The sequence below is a fragment of the Aedes aegypti genome, chromosome 1 (assembly GCF_002204515.2).
Source record: "Aedes aegypti strain LVP_AGWG chromosome 1, AaegL5.0 Primary Assembly, whole genome shotgun sequence".
Taxonomy (NCBI): Eukaryota; Metazoa; Arthropoda; class Insecta; order Diptera; family Culicidae; genus Aedes; species Aedes aegypti.
The window spans coordinates 213,960,399-213,982,630 of record NC_035107.1 but is presented as its reverse complement, the minus strand read 5'-3'; the positions used below and the strand labels follow the sequence as shown (position 1 = coordinate 213,982,630).

The 22,232-nt window shown below is 39.1% G+C and overlaps 1 protein-coding gene across 2 annotated transcripts; it reads right to left on the bottom strand.

Moving 5' to 3' along the window:
• Positions 1-1,105: 1,105 nt before the first annotated feature.
• On the bottom strand, positions 1,106-21,923 carry LOC5566035. 2 transcript variants are annotated; one of them, XM_001650350.2, is made up of 5 exons: positions 21,725-21,923; positions 21,564-21,633; positions 15,017-15,196; positions 13,493-14,164; positions 1,106-2,303 (listed from the first exon to the last, which is right to left on the bottom strand). In XM_001650350.2, the coding sequence occupies exons 1-5, from the start codon at positions 21,748-21,750 to the stop codon at positions 1,245-1,247; spliced, it is 2,007 nt and encodes a 668-aa protein (XP_001650400.2). In that variant the 5' UTR covers positions 21,751-21,923; the 3' UTR covers positions 1,106-1,244. The 2 variants fall into 2 exon arrangements, with proteins under 2 accessions (XP_001650400.2, XP_021713206.1); XM_021857514.1 differs by lacking the exon at positions 15,017-15,196 and having other exon boundaries at positions 21,725-21,922.
• Between the last annotated feature and the right edge of the window lie 309 nt (positions 21,924-22,232).

Here is a 22,232-nt window from a genome sequence, read left to right as displayed (position 1 = left end):
TAAATGTCATGTGTTCACGTTGTTTCGAAAATATTTTTAAATTAGTGAATATCACACATAATTATGTATTTTCAATTACGATGCATTACAGATTTCCATTTTATATAAGGCTTATACAAATATTAATCTTCTTTTATGTCCGTACTTAACCATTTGGGTGGTACGGGGGGAATAAAAATAAATGAGGAACAAAAAAAAAATAAAATTAAGTTCATTCTACATTTTGCATTTAAATTTTGTAATGTAATTGCTGGATTAGCTAGATTCGTCCTGAACCAGGTTGTTCTGGAACATCTCGAATCATTTCCATCGGATTCCATTTCCGCATTATCATCTGGGTCTCTCATGACTGGGACTCATGACTGTAAGCGCATTCCACATCATGATGTGTGTTTTGAGAAAATATTGAATCCTATGTTTTTTTTTATCTGGTGATTCAACCATGGACATACAGTATACTATCCGTAATTCGCTATTCCGTATCTCGATATAGAGTTATAGAACGTGTAGTAAATGTGGGTTTTCATGGATACCTCGATGGTCCCTTTAACCAAAGTTGCCCTGATTTTGTGTTCTTTAACACGATATTTCCCTAACTCGATAGTCGCCTTAACATCGAGTTACGGAGGGTTGACTGTACTATAATAACTTTTTTTTACGGCCAAAGAACATAAATAGCAAATGAAACAACCAGTGCTTTAATAACAATGAGTGTTATAGTAGCTGTCGAACGAGCCGATGAACATGATGGGACTGATATGCAAATACATTGGTATATTATATTGTATATAATCGCATAACAGTCTCGCTACGATTTTTCTGCATTTTAATGCAAATTTTCAACTTAAATTCAAAAGAAAATTATTTGGTTTGTTCGTGTACTCAACAAACAGTGATATGTAGAAATTTAACACATTTTAGGCCAAATAGAGACTCAAAATGGAACGAAATTGTTTCCACATTTCAATCGTATTTTTCTCAGTTTGTCGTTTTCCAACATGGGACTGTTATGCAAAGAGGGGCAGTATATGTTAATCTACTTCCATTCCGTTATCGGGAGGGCGATTTCTTTCATAATCTCTGATTAGAAAACATGCCAAAAACCTATGCTCGTTAAAAACGCTATATGGAAATAACATTTTTTGCTTCTTACATAATCACTCTATATCATTCCCGTTAAATATTTCAACCATCGACTGGCACGGTTTTACTTAATCATATAGAACACTTAAAACATCTTACCCCTAAAAATGCGTTACATTATAAGGATACTCCAGGACTTTGAGGCGACCGGAGTCACGCAAATTGAAGGTCAGAATGGGATCGTCTTCATCGTAGCTCTCATCGTCGTCGTCGTCCAATGGGAGCGTGTTGGCCTTAGAAGGTGCTGGCAAATCCTCCTCCGAGTCCGATGGGAAGAACCGCACCGTCGAGTTGGGGTGGATGAGGCAAGTGAAGGTTTTAAACTTATCCAAATGCCGTGGCTTGGTCACTTGTTCCAGCTTCAGGTCAGCGTAGTTGATGCGCACTACGTCCTTGGGACCCAGGTTCGGTTGGATCGTTTTCGGTTCATACACCACTATGCTGCGCGCTTCGTCCGGATATTCGGTCGCGTTACGATTCCAGGAACTGTTACTCTTGACGGACCGATTACTGAATGCCGTCGTGTTGTTAATCTCGGTCGAATTGGTAATCTTTTCATTGGCTCCGCTGAAAAGGGCCGTCAGATTTGTCGTTTGGTCGACGGTCTTGTTCATTTGCTGGGTGGTAACCTGAGACGGGGGTTTTGCGTTTCGTTTGCTAGGGCTCAGGCAGATGGCTTCAAATGGCAGGAGCAAATCTCGGTCGACGTTCTTCCTCGGTGAATTGACACGTTTCCGCGGAGAGGTTGCCTTTTTTCGGGGTGACCGTTCCGGTGTTGCACTAGATCTGCTGCTACTTTTCGTCGATGATCGAAGATCCCGCTTCGAAGATGGTTTCGTTTTGGATCTGGTATTTCTGGTGAAAACTCCGTCCGATTCGTCGCTACTGCTATCTAAAATATGCGAGGTTTCCTGCCAGTGAATACGACGCGACTTCGGATTCGGGACTTTTTTAACGTTGACACAAGATTTCAGTGCTTCTTCGTACTTCTGCGAAGTGACGGCGCTTCCCTTGCTGGATGGGCTTTTTATGACGGACTTCTTAACCGTCTTTTTGAACACTTTTTTGCGTTTGCCTTTTTCGGGTTTCTCGACGACCGGAGGTTTGGTGGATTTTGACGGTTGTGAAACTGTGCTTCGTTCATTCGAACGATTCTGCGTCTGCAAAGAACAAAAATGTTACAATATCATTAAATTTTATCGATGAAAACTGGAAGCTCTGTCATTTTCTTATATATTTCATTCAGCTATTACTCAGCATATTTCTTCCGGAGTTCACTAAGTGCTTTTTTTTACAAATTTTCTACAAGAATTCAACCTGAATTTTTTTTAAGGATAATCATTGAATTTGCCTCAAATTCGATAAGAATTTTTATTGAAGATTCTGTCAAACATTTTTCGACAAAGCGTAAGACCTCTAGGGATTTGTCTTACACGCAGCGAACTGGACTATCGAATTTCATACATTTTGCCTTATGAAAGGTAGAACGATTATTGCAATACGAACGCTTTATGTATCGTTTTAGCATCACTCCACATCAAGGCGTCGATTGGCGCGTGGTGCACGCTCGGGCCTATCGATCGCAAGGCTCTTGGTACGATTCCAGGTTGCCGCGATAAACGTTTTTTGTTTTCAAATTCTGGTTTCATAAGGCAAATTTATGAATTTCAACCCGATTTCTTGTGGCGAATTTTCATAAGGGGTTCCTATGTTTATCGATAGTCCATTTGCCTGAGTGTATGATTCTTCCATGAGCTTGAGCTTAAGCTTGATCGGGCGCCCGTGGTTGCTACTCCTGTATCGCCAGATCAGCTGCACTTACACAAGGAACCAACCGAATGACTGCTTGGGTCTAACAGACACCCTCAGTGTATTACCCAAGTAACCATTGAGCATTTAAAGCAGCATTCAGTCAGCATTATATGCGCCTACAAAGCTAAGTAATAAATGCTCGCAAAAAGTATATCTGCCTTTAGTGCTTCTTCACAGCAGGTTTTGGCGAAATAACGGGCTGCTTTAATGCTACACCTTCAGGAACGTTGTAATTCCTGTCAAAAAGTGTAACGCCTCATGAAAAGAGCAAAACAAAATAAAAATATGTTATCCTTCTCTCTCCTGCGCCGGCCCTTGTCTTTTGTAATGGATACTTTTAGTTGATGTGTATTTTTGCAAGCTGAATGTATAATTGAAACTTGAAACTATGACCCGGTGTTTCGCAGAATGGCATTGGTGATAATCCATCCACGCTACAGAGTATGCTACAGAGGATGTTTTGCTGCGCGATGCTTTTATAGCCTTTAAAAGGTACGTTTTGTTCGCATTCATTTCTACTGTGTGCCAATTATGCGCTCGTTTAAAGTATTCGGAGCACAACCGACCAGATCATGATCTTGTGATAGCCGCATATTAATCTAATAAAAAGAAAGAAGGTAAATAAAACAGGCAAACCATACCCCTCCCGCATTTCCATTACGATTATATTCCCTATTCGATAGACGCTATTCTTGACTTCAAAGATACTGACGTTTTCTTAGGCTTTGTGTAAGAGAAGGAGCAACATGTTTGTTGCCTTTTCCTTCCTGCAAATGTTGACAGTTTCTTACGAGATTTCTCGTTAGTGCGAGAGCAATTTGCGATCTCTTTTAGTCATGGAGGTGTCAAAATTAGTCTCTATATAAACGAGGAAAGGGTGCGACAGAGACAACACATATTATCCAACCAGTAACATATTACCTGTACGTCTCTAACATGGCATTCATGCAGCAACAAGAAAGCATTTAGTTTGCTTCAAGCCTAAAACAGTCTGGGCATCTGAAATGCTTATCAACAGCCTAGAGATTTCAAATAGCAGTGCTTTTGCTGATTAGAGGCAGCAAAGCAATCAAACTGCTTTGATAGTGCAGCAAGCAGTTCAAATGCAGACAATAGTCTTCCGCACGGCTTATTCAAATGCTTACTGGTTACCTGGGTAGTGCTGGTGATCTTCTATTTTTAGGCAACAATGGCGCCTGTCACGTCAGAATGCAGACCAATGAGGGGAAGGGGAAGGAATTGATGATGCATTAAAACTGGCTCCCACAGTATTCCGGATATACCTCTGCATCTACGCCGGTTCATGCGGGAAGGTGTAGGGGTGAAGTGAGAGGCTTGCTGTTTGGTTAGCGAAATGCCTATAGAGACCAAACAGTAAAAAAAGAACGAAATCTAACAGGAACCAGGAGATAAAAGTTTGATTCCTCGTGAAATGAGACCAGTAATTTCTATTTTTTATTAAATTCCTCGTGACATTACCACAAATAATACTGCTCCGTATTACTGTATGCATTTTCAATGATTTTCTCAAGGAATTTCACCATAAATTATTTCCGATATTTGTCCAAAGATTCAGATATTACTCCGAAAATTTCATTAGGTGAGGATAGATTAATAGATTTAAGTGTAGAACTAGCCCTCGTGCGTTAAAATACACTCAAATAAAGATTTAAAAAAAAAAAAAAAAAAAAAAGATTAATAGATTTTCTTACTTGAGGGGTAGGCAGCCCGAGGCTAGCTCATCTCTTAAATTTCTTCAGAAGTTCATTTAGCGAATAGTTTCCATGGAATCCATTTCCGAAGGAATTCATCAAAGAATTTTGTTTTGGATAGCTCTAGAACACAACCTGGTTTTCGCCAAATATATACAGAAATGAACTCAGAGATCATCAGGAATTTCTTTAAAGATTTTTTCAGATAGCTCTCAAGAAAACCCTCAGGCTTCCAGGATTTTATACGGCGTTTGGCACTCTGACAGAGTCCCTCTAAGCGGGCCTTTTTGCTTGCCCTTATCTCGGACTTCAGCGCGACTTTGGCAGAGGTGAACACCGCCCGTCGTTCTTCACGCTCCTGCTCGGTACGTGCTCGCTGCATCCGCCTCCTGGCCTGTAGGCAGGCACGGCGCAGGTTCGCAATCGCTTGAGTCCACCAGTACGTCGGTGGTCTCCCATTCCTAGGGTGGACTTTCCTAGGCATGGTCGCATCGCATGCACGCGAGAGCACCGCTACCAGTTCGTCCCCGCTTAGGCCGAGTAGGTTACGCTCACAACGGAGCGCCTCTCTAAGTACTTCTTCATTGAAGTACGATGTTTTCCACCTACGAGGGCTTGGCCTTGACCTATCCGCTTCCTCTACATGCTGCCTGCTGTTGTTGTAGTCGATACTGTAGCGAACCGCCTGGTGATCGCTGTGAGTGTAGGCATTGTCTACCCTCCAGTTCGAACTACTCGTTAGGCCAGGACTACAAAAAGTAACGTCGATGATCGACTCCGCTCCGTTTCGGCTAAAGCAGTGGTCACCAAACTGCGGCCAGCGGGCCGCATGCGGCCCTCGAGAGCGTTTCGTGCGGCCCGCGAACAAATTTAGAATGGCAATGTGAAGTGGCCCGCAAGCAGTAAATTATTGATGACAACGGTTAAATTCTTAAGTTTTTGCAAATCATTACAAAAATTACGTGCTTTTTGCCTGCTTCTCTACATGACCAACAATTGAATGCCTAACAAGAAATAATGAGGAATATACTGTGTTTAATTCTTCAGAAATAGCTTGTCTAACATCCCAAGATAATTAATCTTCGAGCTGTTTAGTAGAATACCTATAAGTAGATGAAAAAACCGAATTTAGTACTATACCATTTAATTCCACTAGAGTATGTATCCTTTGACAGATACGCGTATTTCGACCTCAACTGTAAGGCCGTCTTCAGTGTCGTGTACTAGACTCGACTTAACATTCCAAGGTTCCCCAAATCTTACAGTTATTTCGAGTCCAAAAAAATGTATCGGCAGACTAGTGGCTCCAAAATTTCCTCATGCTTTCAAAAATGTCTTCACTCCCCAGTAACGCCATAGAATGTGTTCAAGTCTTCAAAGAAAGACCGGACACCTCAGAACTTTTTCATAAATGTATTTTGAATTTTTACTTGGTTGAAAATATTTCAAAGATTTACAAATTTAAAGTTAAATTTAGATATTTCATGTCATCAACGCTTCCTTAAATTCCATAAATCTCATCTTCAAAAAGAGATCTTTGTAGTCACATAAAAAGTCGTTAAAATGAATCCTCACGAAGGCTGACAATCGTGACGAAATAAAAAAAATCGTCAGCCAGAATAGTTACTCCTATTTTTGTTTACGTTCAAATTCTCTTCGAAAACCGTTTAGCATTTACGTTTACGCTAGCAAAATCAAGTGGACCATGGATTCTAACGAATAGGATTCAACCGAAAGTTGTATCCACCGTAAACATGAATAAGTGTGTTCAACTCGGGCAGGTCGGTGACACCGACTCTGTGCTTCTTCACGAAAGATTCAATGACTAACTTCAATCCAAAATATTTAACGAAGTTTGTTTCTTTTAATATTATTTCTTAAAAATGGGGGTGTTGTATATTTGCTTGTTAAGCATCAAACGACGAATACCATCACAGAATTGCTTGTATTGGCTATTGAACCCGCTTTCCTCATTGCTCTCTCCTCATTTCTCTCTTTGTTTGTGCTTTATTTTATTTTTATTTTTTTAAACCCGTAATCTGTGGCCTACACGATTGATATTTTGGTCAGCTCAGAGATCCCGAACGAAGATTCTACCATTGCGAAAGAAGCTTATTTGTTCGTCATGACGCAAAGCCTATGTGACGGATCACTACAGCAAATAGTTATACAACGGTTGACTATTCTTTCGTTAGTTTCGTTGCTGACTTTTTCCATTTGCCGGCGAAAATTGTCTACCCTGATCTTAACATAACTTGCGGCCCGTGTCATGTTTTGAAACCATTGAAGTGGCCCGTATAAGCAGTTAGGCTGAGGACCACTGGGCTAAAGGTACTTTTAGTACCAACATTAGCCAGATCGACATCTAGCACGGCCAGTGCCTTAAGCAGGATTTGACCTCGCTGGTTCGTGATACGGCTTCCCCATTCCACGGCCCAGACGTTGAAGTCATCCGCTATTACTACTGGCCTTCGCCCTGTCAGCGCGGTCGTCATACAGTCCAGCATCTGCGTGAGCCGCTCGGTCGACCAACTCGGAGGCGCATAGCAGCTACAGAAGAGGACCCCGTTTACTTCGGCGATCACGAAGCCCTCGTAGGTAGTAGACACCAACTCCTGGACGGGGTATTTACTTGCTGATGTTAAGATTTCGAGGACGCAAAGTCAATGATGGAGTCAAGCTGCTGTGCAGCCACTTCCATCGAAGAGAGCCCATCTCTACTTTTATTGATGGCCCTCATCAACCACGCTCCATCCATAACCTCACCCGATGCGTTAGCCGGGGATGAAACATGGTGTCCAGCACTGGCACTACGTGCACTGCAGCCTCCTCCTGCTTCCGCTCTCCTCAACGGAGACCTAGCTAACCCACTTCTTGCGAAGGGGTTCGCTTCCCTACTACTGCTACCTGCGCTACTACTGCTATTTTGATTTGAATTTGTACTCATTATGGATCCCACGAGTAGCACGGGAAAAGAGGTCCACCACGCCAGAGCCCTGCATTAACGCGGTAAGGGACAAATTACTGTGAGGGGTGCCCAGGTGCCCCACAGGCTCCGTTAATGGCCGAGCATCTTTTTCACCCCCTCGACCACTCATTCCTCAGCACAGGTTTTCGCTTCACCCCTTGAATTGGGGTGTGTTTACGATCCCTGTATTGTGCACTTGTTCGGTCTATTCTGGAATAAAAAGTTATTGTATGGTGCCCGTATCAATCAACATGGATCTCTAGGATCGAAGCTGTACAACGAAAGTTTGTGAGATACGCCCTACGTAGCCTTCCATGGCATGATTCTACGAATCTGCCAAGGTACGAAGACCGCTGCAGATTGCTAGGAATCGAGACGCTTGAGCAAAGAAGGAGTACCATCAGTGCACCAGTATCCGCTCATGTTCCAGTAGCTCGCTCACGAGTTTTGAAAGTAAGGTAATTTGAGTAAATACGCAAAAGATTGTCCGCAGTATAATTCAATTTGTCGATTTGAATCGTCTAGTGGCTATAGTTTTCATATTTATTTTGTTTAAACTTATCTTTTTTCGGTGTGAGCGGGCTACTGGTACATGAGCGGATACTGGTGCACTGATGGTAATTCACAGGCTGTAATCATTGCAAAATTCTTGTTGGGAGAGTTGGACTCTCCTGAAATACTGAATATATATGCTCCAACGCAGGTGCTACGACAACGTGGCTTCCTAATGTTGAAATCCAGAAACACAGGCTATGGCTCACATGATCCTATAAGATTTATATCGGCAACGTTCCACGGAGTGTACGAGTTGTTCGACTTTAACGCTTCTGCTGAATGTTTCAAACGAAGGCTTCGGGAAATGAACCGTTAACAAAAATACATAATTTTAGCGTTACACGGAAAAAAACAGTTTACCTAATTTTTTAGTTGGCTTTACCCAAAATTAAGTATATCGATTATTCTCCCAACCCAAAATATCTCGGTATTTTCTCTCTTCCCCGCCAATGTTGTTAAAAATAAAGAGAGCTGCACCCAAGGACGAAAATACTCAATCTACCCTCTTTTATATTGACACTTACTGGGAGCATCCTCGTTGATTTCTATATGTTTTTATCACTGACTAAACTGACGTGGTGGCTAGAGCATTTTGCTTCATGAATAATAGCCAAATATTTGAATGAAAATACGTTGGAACACTAACTCCACCTGGTGGTTTTTGTAAAGAAACACTTTGACGGACAAATCTTTAGCACTCCGAGGAAAAACTACACATGTTCGGGTAAAAATACGAGGAATATATTTAATCATATTTGGGAAATAGAGAATACAAAAATCTAAGCTTTCCTTTACGAAATAAAATTTTCTTGACTCAAATATATTGCTTTAGAATCAGACTCACATGATTGTCGATAGTTTTGACAAAACTAAAATGCATCATACGAAATTGATTTAGTTTATTTTAGATTTAGTATTTTACTCATACCTTACTAGTTTGAAACCAGTGTGTATTGTTTGGTTTGACTGATGAAGATGCTCGTTGTATAAATGTCACCTTTGTACCACAGACAAACAGACGTCACACTCTCATCATTGGCCATCTACCACCTTTTTAACGATCGGTTCAAAAATATGGTAGGTGGCCGATTCACCACCCGCAGCGCTCGCATCGTTTTTGTTCGTGTTTGACGTTTGCACACTACCGCCATCTGTTGGCCTATCGGCCAAACACACCGATTTTAGCATTGGGCGTACATGTCCTCGTGACTATGATTTTGATCGACATTTGTTCTAAGTGTTACGTCTGTTTGTCTGTGTTTGTACTATTGACGTTGCATCAGTTTGACATTTGCGACCACTCTTCATTTGAATTGACCGTTGCATATTTTCGGTTACCGTCTGCAATCGAGAGTCACGTCAGTTTAGTCAGTGTTTTTATCCTCACCTTGACAATACAACAAAGATTGGCAAAGCGCTTGCTGCAAGATTGTCAGTTTCCTTTTAGCCTGCCGATACCCAACCGCTTTGTGATAATCGTAAACAAAAAATGATTTTCATTCGAATCAACTTCTTAAATTCCACTTCGGAAAGTTGTAATTTTTGCACTAAGCACACTAAAGACGCGTTAATATCATCGATGACGTGCATCGGATCGTCAATTACCCGCACAGCAACATATTGTTTAATTAATATGAACCTCATTGATAATCAATTTTCTAAAATTGACACTCTTCTGGTTCTGATAATCAAAAACATCAACGACATACGGGAATCGTTGTTTGTTTTTCCCATCTAATTTTGTGCCATCTTCATTGGTACAATCATATTGGTGGTGGTTGTGCGGTTACTTTGATGGTGGCATAAATGTCAGTGAATTGAGTATGGACCAATGCACGAATTCACTAATTTGACGTTTGAGCGGTGCCAAGTTCACGCGTTTCCATGGCCACATAAATAACACGGCACCGCTAAAACATCAACGAGTGAACTCGTGCATTGGTTCATAGTGAGCATGATTTTTTTCGTCCCTGGCTGCACCTTCCCAATTTGGGTTAATGCATTAGGCTGATACAAATATTAATTTTCTTTTATGTCCGAGACCACTTGGAAGGTACGAGGGGGGGGATAAAAATAAATAAGGAACAAAAAATTAGAAATGAAAAAAAAGTTATTTGTTCGAATTTTTATTTTTAACGATAGTTGTTAAATTTTTTCCAATCGTCATCTGGATTATTATTTTACCTAGTTTTTGTTCTAAAAATAAAAAAAAACCTAACTGATGTCAAAAAAATTATGTATCTTTTTTTTCCTCCCCTTCAAAATTTTCGGATTTTTGAAGGGGGGGGGTGACATAAAAGAAAATTAATATTTGTATCAGCCTTATTCTCAAGCTTGGGTTGAGTTCATTCATTGCGTTGAATCAAACAAAATTTAAGTATTTTTTTCTAATGGCTTCAAAGGCAAAGTACCTAATGGAGGCCTTGAAAATTTAGCCAAATTTGGGTTATTGGGCTCAACTACGGTTTTCCATTGAAACAACTCAGGTTTGAGTAGACCCGCGTTGCCGTGTACGTAACTAACAGTGAATTCTGATTTTGACAGAGCTCTCAGTTTTTTTCTCATACTGGTCTTCGATCTTACAACTACACTCCAACCTCTTTTTACGATTGTTTTTTTTTTTACCGACGGTTCTTTTTCCGAACACCTTTTTACGACCGAAATTCAGATTAACGACCGTTTTTATAAATAATCATTATCTTAAAAAGTATTCAAAATAGAGGATCATGATGTTCAGCAAAATTGTTCAGTAGTTCAAGGGCTAACATATGGTGGTCATTGAATTGCGGAATTCTGCCACTAGGTGGCGTTAGTGAGCTTAGAAATTTTGTTTTGCGGATATCTCAAGATCCTGACCACTTAGAAAGATGGCATCTTCGGCAAAGTTGTTCAGTAGCTTAAGGAATATCATCCTAAACGCTATGAGGTTCGAAATTTTGACACCAGGCGGCGCTAGTGAGCATGAAACTTTTGTTTTGCGGATATCTCAGGATCCTGGCCACTTACAAAAATGGCGTCTTCGGCAAAATTGTTCAGTAGCTCAAGGACTATCATTATTCTAGCCAAGAGATTTGAGTCTTCGGCAAAGTTGTTCAGTAGCTCAAGGAATATCATCATCATAAACGCTATGAGGTTCGAAATTGCGCCACCAGGCGGCGGTAGTGAGCATAGAATTTTTGTGTTCCGGATATCTCAGGATCCTGGCCACTTAGAAAGATGGCGCCTTCGGCAGAGTTGTTCAGTAGCTCAAGGACTATCATTATAAAAGCTATGAGATTTGAAATTCCGCCACCAGGCGGCGCTAGTGAGCACATAATTTTTGTTTTTCGGATAGCTCTGGATTACGACTATTCAAAAAGGTGGCGCCTTGATCAAAGTTGTTCATGAGCTCAAGGACTATCATTATAAAAGCTAAAAGATTCAAAATTTTGCCACCAGGCGGCGCTACTGAGCATGAAACTTTTGTTTTGCGAATATATCAGGATCCATGGCGCACGCTTTGCCTAAACTTAGCTAAAAATTGGAGAAAATCAAAATTTCACCGATAAAATATTTTAAAACCTTCAGATTACGAAAATATAACCAAAATACTGTACCCTAGCGAGAAAAACACCGATGTACATTCGATTTTTATAATCGTCTGGTTCAGACATAGCGTGTGGCGTCTTGGGAAACGTTGAGCTACTCAACAAGTTTACCGAAGACTCCATCTTTCTTAGTGGTCAGGATCCTGAGATGTCCGCAAAACAAAAGCTTCATACTCACTAGCGCCACCTGGTGGCAACATTTTTAATTACATGGCTTTTATAATGATAGCGCTTGAACTACTGGACAACTTTACCGAAGACGCCATCTTTCTAAGTCGTCTGGATCCTGAGCTATCCGGAAAACAAAAATTCCATGCTCACTAGCGCCGCCTGGTGGCAAAATTTCGAATCTCATAACTTTCATAATGCGGGCCCCAAAAAGCCGTAGCGGTAAACGCGCAGCTATTCAGCAAGACCAAGATGAGGATCGTGGGTTCGAATCCCACAGGTCGAGGATCTTTTCGTGAAGGAAATTTTCTCGACTTCCCAGGGCATAGAGTATCATCGTACCTGCCACACGATATACACATGCAAAAAAAGGTCAATTGGCACAGAAAGCTTCTCAGTTAATAACTGTGGAAGTGCTCATAAGAACGCTGAGAAGCAGGCTCTGTCCCAGTTGGAACGTAACGCCAGGAAACAGAAGAACTTTCATAATGATAACGCTGAACAACTTTGCCGAAGACGCCATCTTTCTAAGTGGCCAGGATCCTGAGCTATCCGCAAAACAAAAATTCTATGCTCACTTGCGCCGCCTGGTGGCAAAATTTCGAATCTCATAACTTTTATAATGATAGCGCATGAGCTACAGAACAACTTTGCCGAAGGCGCCACCTTTCTAAGTGGCTAGGATCCTTAGATATCCGCAAAACAAAAGTTTCATGCTCACTAGCGCCGCCTAGTGGCGAAATGTTGACCCTCATAGCTTTTATAATGATAGTCCTTGAGCTAAAGATCCACTTTGCCGAAGACGCCATCTTTCTAAGTGGTCAGGATCCTAAGCTATCCGGAAAACAAAAATCCTATGCTCACTAGCGCCGCCTGGTGGCAAAATCTCTAATCTCTTGGCTAGAATTATGATAGTCCTTGAGCTACTGAACAACTTTGCCGAAGAGGCCATCTTTCTAAGTGGTCAGGATCCTGAGATATCCGCAAAACAATAGTTGCATGCACACTTGTACTGCCTGGTGGCGCAATTTCAGTTAAGCAGTGTTGCCTGCTACGAAAAAAATTCTGAACCCTTCATGAAAAGCTGGATTATAGTTGAAGAGTATTGCTATGTTGCTAAGCATTAAATTTTTCTGTTCCGCCCAAGTTTGATTGTTTTGGTCTTTACTTTATTCTTCTTAAACAGTTCTGCCAGCCACATGAACATTTGTGATTCGGCCGACTGCATGGCACGCAACACTTCCTTCAACTTTGGTGAACATTCGGTATCGTTATCTTTAATTTTTTTTGGTATTTGCATATCACACCCCCATAAAATTGGCTTTTTTGATAACAATTGAGCAGTGTTGCCATCTATTACCAAAATATGAAAACTTGAACGGCCATTTTGGAAAGTTCTCAACCCATGCTTCAACTTTGCCGAATATCTCGAATCAGTATTTCCGCATCTAGACGTTGCATTTTTCAAAAACATAATTATAACCCTGATTTTTTTACGACTCCCGATAACGGTCGTAAAAAGAGGTTGGGGTGTATATGTTTCTTACCTGATCCTCGCCCGTTTCGAAAGCGGAATCCGATTTAGATGTTTTATGCAAAAGGCTAGTGCTAGGCTCTTCATTAATGATGGGAAAGTTGCTGATGGAATGTAAGTTAGGTCGAATCGCCAGCGCATTTGAGCTATTTGTTGAAATAGTGTACTGCTTGATCATAGTCGTGACCTTAATTTTGCTGGTTGTGTTCCTATCTCTTTTGTTCTGCAAAATGTACTTTGCGGTGTCAACGGAGTACAACGAATCTGCGTCGTCTATACTCCTAGAAACGGTCACCTGTTGCTTCCGATGGTACTTCATGCGATCCCCATCCGCGTTCCGTTCGGTCATGACCGTTTCGTTGGCTTGTGTCATGTTGAGCGGACCCCTTTGACCGAACAACCACTTTTCGACCTTTTCATGGCTCAGCATGTTGTGATCCGGAGCTTCGATTGACTCCATCAGTTTTAGCAATCCGTTTTGAGCCCAATTACGCTTCCTAACTGCCACAACTTGCTCCAACTGTTTGTCCAATTCTTCGCGATTTTCCAGTGGAAAATCTTCTTCCTCGCATAATGCATCCGTTTCGACGTCGCTTGCATCGCTTTTATCGCTAACTTCATAGTCTAGCATATTACAAACATTTTCCAATTCCATTTCGTTGCGATCCTTCGTTTTGGCATATTTCTGGAAAAAGAAAATATAAAAAAGTTATGTGTAAGTCATTATATACACTATCATAATAATTTCTATCATCAGAGTAAGGTGGGAAAAAAGTTCGACCTTAGTAGTATGACCAATATTTGCAGGAAAAAGTGTAACAGTAACAAAGTAATAAATACCAATATATTGGCCACAATGTTACTGAACAAACTTTTGTCAAAATATTTTCCTATTTTTACTTATAATCGTTTCAAAATTGATTATCTTGGGCAAGAGTTCAAATCAAGAAGAAAGGGGGCAAAAATTCGCTGACTGAAACACAAAATATCGATACTTGTGTGCCAAGAATACCTTGTACTCGTCGTAAAATGGAGATTGTAGTATACTTGCAGTATACGCGAAAATAGCAGTTTTTTTTTCAAAACTAAGATGAAATGTGATTTTTTGTAACATTCTCACACAATTAGGCATATCTAGCTAAATTTAAAGCTATAATGTAGGTTTAAGGCAATTTATAAGTTTTTTTATTACATAACAAAGGGCTCGAACTTTGGATCAAAAATGGTTTCCAAATATTTATGCAAACATTTATGTCCTTAACATAAAAAATTATATCTTATTCTTATTTTGTTCCTTGTAATGAAATTTCTATCGAAAATAACAATGTCCACGTCTTCAAACAACAAATTGCTAAGGCTTTCCCAAATCCCAATCGTTTTCTGAGATATTTGGAGTGAAAGTCTCCTACTTGAATAGTATTCGAACCAACATAACATTTGTGTTGAAATGATCAAGGAACCTTGCAAAGTAGCTTTTACCCCACCTTACTCTATTTCCCGATAAAGCTCAATATCACCACTCGTTTGGAAGTCTTACCGGAGGCGGTTCACCGGTGGCCAATTCGTCCGGGGCATCCACAATCGACGGTGGCGGATCCAGCTTACGTTTACGTCCCCGCAGCACCAGCCACCGCCGAAAGGCCTGCATACCGTGCACTATGACGAGGTACCAGAGCCTCAACTGCTGCTCGATCACAGCCGATCCAACTCTAATCGTCTGCAAATATGAGGGGACATTCGTTTAGTTCTTTGCCCTTTGCTATATTCAATTGCTGAATCTACACCAGTAACCAAACGAATGGTGATAGAGAATCTGTTAAATGGAACCAATGTGCCCAAGCAAATCCGAAAGCAACTCAGTCAAACAAATCCAGGAATTTGGGATATAAATTATGCCTCCCGAGACGATGTAAAATTAAATGAAAATCGGGAAATTATAATGTAAAACAATGATTTAAAGTTGAGTTGGCAGTGAATTCTTTTGAACGTTTCAAGACTTTTCGGAGTCCGCAACGCGTGCAAAGAAACAACGCTCAAAGGTTGACAGCAGGAATGGGATAATGGGTAGATCCATCAAATGTGTCAGATTGGTACAAAAGGAACCATGGAGAAGTGAACTTCAACCTGACGCAGTTTCTGTCAGGACATGGTTGCTATAGACAGTACCTGCATAGGTTCGAGCACTCAGAATCTTCTGCGTGCCCCAATTGTGCTGGTGTGGAGGAAAAAGCGGAGCATGTCGTGTTCGATTGCCCCCGTTTCATTGTTGTGAGAGGTCGCATGCTCGCTACATGCAGTTGGGACACGTCCCCCGACAATATTATAGAAAGAATGTGTGCGGACGCCGAGTGCTGGAATGCAGTAACTAGGGCTGTCACTCACATTATGTTAGAATTGGAGCGCCTATGACGCGCCGGTCAAGAGTTGGCTGCAGAGGCAGATCCCTTGTAACATTGTTTAAGTCGGCTAGGAGAAACAGTTTGCCTAGGCTACTACTGCTACAGGTATGCCTCGATTTAGTGTACAATATAATTTAAAAATACAAAAAAAAAATGAATAGTGTGACATTTTTTTCACTCTTTTTATGATTTCTTGTTTTTAAAAGTTCATATGCATGCATTGTTATTGATATAAAAACGTTTTTTTTTTCATACAAAGCTCAACATTACACAGTGGGGGATTTCATCAGCTTTTAATAAATAACGCCCTCATTATGCTTACTAGCGTTTTGGTGTCTTCTAGAAAGTTTCTCAGTAAGTAAATGCGCTTCTTTTGATGTATTCAGCATTTTGCTATATCCCCCTAAAAGTGAGATAGAAACTTTATGTTTTGAACTTTTCAATATACAGGGTTGGTGTTTTCACAAAAGTAGTAGAAAATACTATTTCAAGCAACTTTGTTCATAACTTAATTACTTTTAAAAATATAATATAGTTTTCTAAAAACAATTCCTAATTTTTTTTTTCCAGATCACTTTTGCATTTTTGATTCTACAGTTCAAGAATGTTTTAGAAACTTTTAGATATTGTTGAAATACACAAATGTCAGGGTGTCCATTCAAAATCAGTTTTCCAATTCCCGGATTTTTCCCGGGTGTCCAATAAATTAAAAAGCAGATGCGTTTTGATATTTTCGTTTTTCTTTTTTAATACGATGTGGACAAATTTGGAGGACATGATCTAATTTATTTATGAATTGATTTTAATACAATTCAAAAATACGGTTTACATTTTGAAAGGGTTATGGACAAAAAGATTTAAAATATTTCTGCACATCTTTATCGATCCTCTCTTCCGCTAATAACTTTGCTAAAATAAATCTGCAACATTTCTTATTAATGAAGAAGATATAGTGATTCTTCATCCTACGACAACAGAATCAGTTTTCTGCAATAACGCAAAGTAAACAACGATGAAGAGAAATCGATGAATGCAGATAGGCCCTTATGAAAAAACAAAGCTGATTTGCTGAAATATCTAAAACACCGTTACCCCCTGGAATTCGTAGGAAGTTCAGAGAAATTATGGAATAATATAAATGCCTGCTTTGTGCATCTAAACTTCCACAAAAGGGCAAAGTACAATAGCCAACCTATTACCTGCCTTAAGAATTATGCGTTAGACATGGCTTATGCCTGATTTATGGAGAAATGATTGATCTGTGATGAATCTCATGTTGGATCCAAGAAAAGATCCTTTAACAGAAACAATATTTCCAAATACATGTTATTGTTCTCCTATGAAGCTGGCTAAAACGTATCACATGAATCCAAGATTGCATCTTCCAAGTAATCTTCAAAAGATTCAATGAACATATTAATAATCTAGTCAAATACTTTACAAAAATCTTACCAAGAATACCTAAAGGACCTTTTTATTTATTTATTCATCAAAGAACTAGCCATGACATTTGTTTTATATTATTGAAAGAATTCGCTGTCAATCTGCAGAAATCTATACAAAATCTCGTCAGAGGCCTTACACGCAAACATATTTTGTTGTATAATCTACCGAATCCATGGTAGAATTAAGAACTGCACCAACAATTTTCAACCGACTACAAAAATCTATTAAGTTTACTATAATCTGGTGAAAACCACTGAGGAGTGCAGTAAATTTGACTATGTCCAAAGTAGCATCCGCTACAAAGCATTGTATTTCAATCCGTGACACCCACCGTACAACACAGTGTGGTCAAAAGTATGATGCTAAACTTCCCAAACCTAGAATATTTCAAATCAAAAATACTACAACTCTGGTTAAATCAACAGAAGAAATTTTCATGTGTAGTGATGTTGACTATGTTTTGGTAGAGTTAACAGATTAATGTAGTCGGTTGAAAATCGTTGGTGCAGTTCTTAATTTTACCATGGATTCAGTAGTTTCTACAATAAAATTCATTTCAGTGTGTAAGAACCGTCTAGGCCAGTGATTCCCAAGCTTTTTGGAGCTGTGGCCCCTTTCAAGTTCTACAAATATCCCGCGGACCCCTGCAAACAAAAATTGTAGAAATCTTTTTTTTTTGTTAAACAAATAAAAAAGATTTGATTGGTTTTTAGTATAAGGTGACTTAAATGCAGATCAGAAAAAGGATCAAATTCAATTAACTACAATTACAAAACATATTTTTTCTCGTTTTTCTCAGCATATCTAAATAGATCTCACAAAGGATTTGGCTACGATCAATGACATTGAAAAAAGAAACTGTCAATGAACCAGTGATAAAGGTGGTGAACATCTGCTGAACCAGAACAAAAACAAGCAAAATACTCGCGAGTATAAAAGTGCTGTAATCTGTCGATGATAAATCTTTTCGTGTACGTATTCGGAGCTGTTCGAAATCAATTGGGCTTTTGGTAGAAAAGGCCTCTGAGTTTTCTAGACTTCAAGGGACTTTTATTACAAACTTGTAGTTAACTGTCGATTTGATGGATGTACACTTGATTTGTCTGTCAAAACCATAATAAATCTCACCTTGTTTAGTTGCACGCGAGTAAATGTTCACGAACATTTTAATATTTATTCTGGTATGTTCTCCCGTGCAGGCGGGTGCAAACCTACTCTCATTAAGTTTGTTCGCGAGTCTGTCGTATTTGTTTTGCGTTGGTTTACACGCTTAAGATGCTTCGTGATTTCCACCTTGGCAAGGAACCTAATTAGCGGTTTAGGGAAATCCTTCGAAAAATTTTACATTTATCAATAGATATCCTTGACAGGGTCTCGCACAGATCACGTCTGCGTTCCATATAATATCTTCTATGGTCTTCTGTATGGATCTACCCGTGAAGATATTTCTGCCAGGCAATTTTTGGAAGATATTGTAAGGAATATAGCAAGCATCAACTTTGGCGGCTTCTGTGAATATTTCAAGACACTTTCTAATGGGTTTCATAGCCCATTGTATACCGTGAGATGAATTTCACCTGGAACTATCAGAAAAGCTAGTCAGATAACCTTCAAGAATCTTCTCAAGAAGTACTGCTGCAGGAATATGTTAAAATCTCACAAGGAATCAAATAGAAATCCAGTTAACTGTATGCGAGTTGCGCCAAGGATTTGGGTACAATAAGTAAAAATCCACCGAGGAAAATCAAAAATATGTCAGTAATTTTCTGCGCATTCCTCAAGAAAATATCTTAGTGTAAATTTTCAATAAAACAATTTTAAATCATATAAATTCGCTTGTTTTTGTTCACAATGAATAAATAAGATTTTTCTCAGGAAACTGCTATTTAAAAAATATGTATCAGCATTTATGCTGTTTAAATGAACATTTACTATGTGATATGTGATTGAAATTTTGAGTAAAAAGAGCGCCTGTGAGAAAAACATTGAACGGATGATATAAAAAAAAATATTTTTATCCAAATATCAGAGGGACAATAACTTCTAAGAATTTAAAGCAAAATTAACCAAAGATCTTTTTTAGAATCTACTGAAAATCTTATTAGCAATCTACTAATAACCATTTCATTGATCTCTCAGAAAGAAATTTTAAATACTGGTCGAATATCGGTTCGATTTTCGTTAGGATTCCCGCAAAGATTTTATATGCCATGATTTCAAATGGAAATCGAACAAGCATCTCGCCAAGAACATTGTCAGAAATCCTTAAGTACCCCTTTAAAAAATTTTCAAGGATCCTAATCGTTGAGTATCTCTCTATCACCTCACCAAAAAATAATCCTAATGCGAAGTACGAAATACAGACGGTAGTGCACCCCTTGTTAAAAATTCTAGTTTTACCCCATAGTACTTAAAATTTAAATAAACCGGTAGTCTTATGTTTTGTTTTCCCGGGGTGTTCACCAAATTCCCGGGAATTTCCCGTATTTTTCCCGGTTATTTGTAATTCCCGGGTTTTTCCCGGTTTTCCCGAATTTCCCGGATGGATGGACACCCTGAAATGTGCAGAAATTTGCATCTCGCTAGTTTTGAAACAAACAATTTATTGCAATTTATGAATTTGTAATCCAACTGTAAAACATGTTTAATGCAGTAATATTTAGTCATTATTGCCATTTAACGATACTATCGATTAAAATTTCCTGTGTATGAGTTAGTGTTTTTTATTAGTTTTGGAATATCATAATATTTGTAAGTATGAGTGTATTCAATGCTTTAAGGCCTAAGTAAAACTGATACAAAAGTCAAAATTGAAAAAGCGGTTTCCTCCTGTTAAACCAGCAAATTAAAGAAAAAAAGAAAACAAAAACAACCAGCTGTTTTATTTGGTAAGGTACCGTGGGGCAAGTGGGTAATGGAATTCGCATAGTGAGATTCTTCCAATTCTAGAGACTTTAAATTAAAACAAATGAGGTTGTGTCTATTTTTTAGCTTGACTCCCACCATATATAAGCAGCATGCTGAAATTGATTTTTATGGAAAATTGAAGAAAAAAATACAGAAAAAGTTTTTAAAAAATGTCTCCTTACTTTTCACTTGCCCCCACTTGGGGGCCGTTTGAACAATAAATTCAAAAACAAACAGTTATATTCACGATTTCTATTACCTTTAACACTTGTTAAGGCTTCCCAATGAACAATAACATAAGTAACATGTAAACAAAGAAAATGTTATTATTTTCACTTTAATTTTCTTCTGTTCAGTTATGTTAGTTGAAATGATTCGACAACATTATAACTGCAACATTTCCAATGTTAGTTCTTACATTATAGGACAGCAATTGCATTTCTGCTCTGTAGAATTTCCATCGCTCGTTATTTGTTTTTGAGAAAGTCGGATATGACGGCGGATAACTCTTCGGGAGAAATCAAACGGAATCCTTCAATAACGTATTTAGGGTATTTTTTATGTGGATAGACCTATACCCCATTTTTATGTTTTTCTCTGATAATTGCGAACCATGTTTACTTATGGCTACTTAAAGAGAAAACACAAATTCAATCTCTAATGATAAACTTTTCACTTGCCCCACCTGATAAGAAAATTGACGGTGTTTAAATTTAGTTATTTTTTGGTCTACGTCGAATTAATTCTAAAACTTTTTTTTATTGCGGTTTGAAACTGTCACAGAGGACAACTAAGAAGTGGTACAGGAAATTATTTTCCGCAACTTTTTTCCACTGAAAATATTAAAATAAGATTGTACGCCGCCAACTTGTTACGGAGTAACAGTTGACAGGTTAATAATTTTTCACTCTATTATGCAATGGCTGAAAAATCTCAGAAATCTCTTACCTATCGTAATGTTCTCAATGACCTCAAAGGTTTACGCATGAGTTTAAAACGTTAATTCACATATTCAGTAAAATATGTCAATTGTTTTCACTTACCCCATTTACCCACTTGCCCCGCGATACCTTATCAATAAAGGTAAAAGTGTGTTAACTTTAATTTGAACCAAATCAATGAGAGAAATTCGAAAACTGGTAAGGTGGGCACTTTATTTTGCCCATAAGTGTACTATGCAGGCAATTGGGTTGGTCTCTAAGCTCTATAACCATAATTGGTACATTTACCCTACCATCCTAACTACAAACTATCTAGACTTGACTTAGTATTATCATGATGAGGTATCGTTTTACTGAATAAATTATGATTTAACTATTTTAGCATACTAACTTCCATCAAACATTTCCATAGCTTTCCGCGCTCGCCAAGCCGGTCATCGTCCGGTAGCACTTCCTCTATCCTACAAACAGAAGAAAAAGTATGAACACAAGAAGGTAAACAAAGAACTGAATCGAATTGTACGGCCCAGGCGTAATTCGGTGAATACTTACACAATCGATGGCTTTCTCTTGGCCATTTCGGACAAAACCGGTTCAATCACTTGTTTAAACTATGTAGATAATAAAAATACCATTGGATTTTGCGTAATTTCAAACCAGTAAATCGTTTTACGATGCGATGGACGCTCTCGGCGTTTGGTCAAACGATCGTTGGGAATAATGTTGAATGTTTGAGAGCGGTGGGCGAACGAAAATGGAAACGTCAAACGAGAGGGCGCAAAACATCGCAACGTTTTTGACGCGCACCAGACTTGTGCCGCTGTAAACAAACATGACACAGTCGAGGCTTTATTTTTGGGACACACACGGAACCACAAATCGATTTAAAATTGACTTCTCGCATAACTTATGATCTCGCCCTAATATTTAGCCATTGGTATTTATTTTTGCATCCGAGTAAGGGTTTATTCACAAATTTCATAACGCCATAAATGCAGGCCCATGACAACCATATATCGATACACAGTGTTCTTCGTAGCCAGGATATCCCGGGCGATAA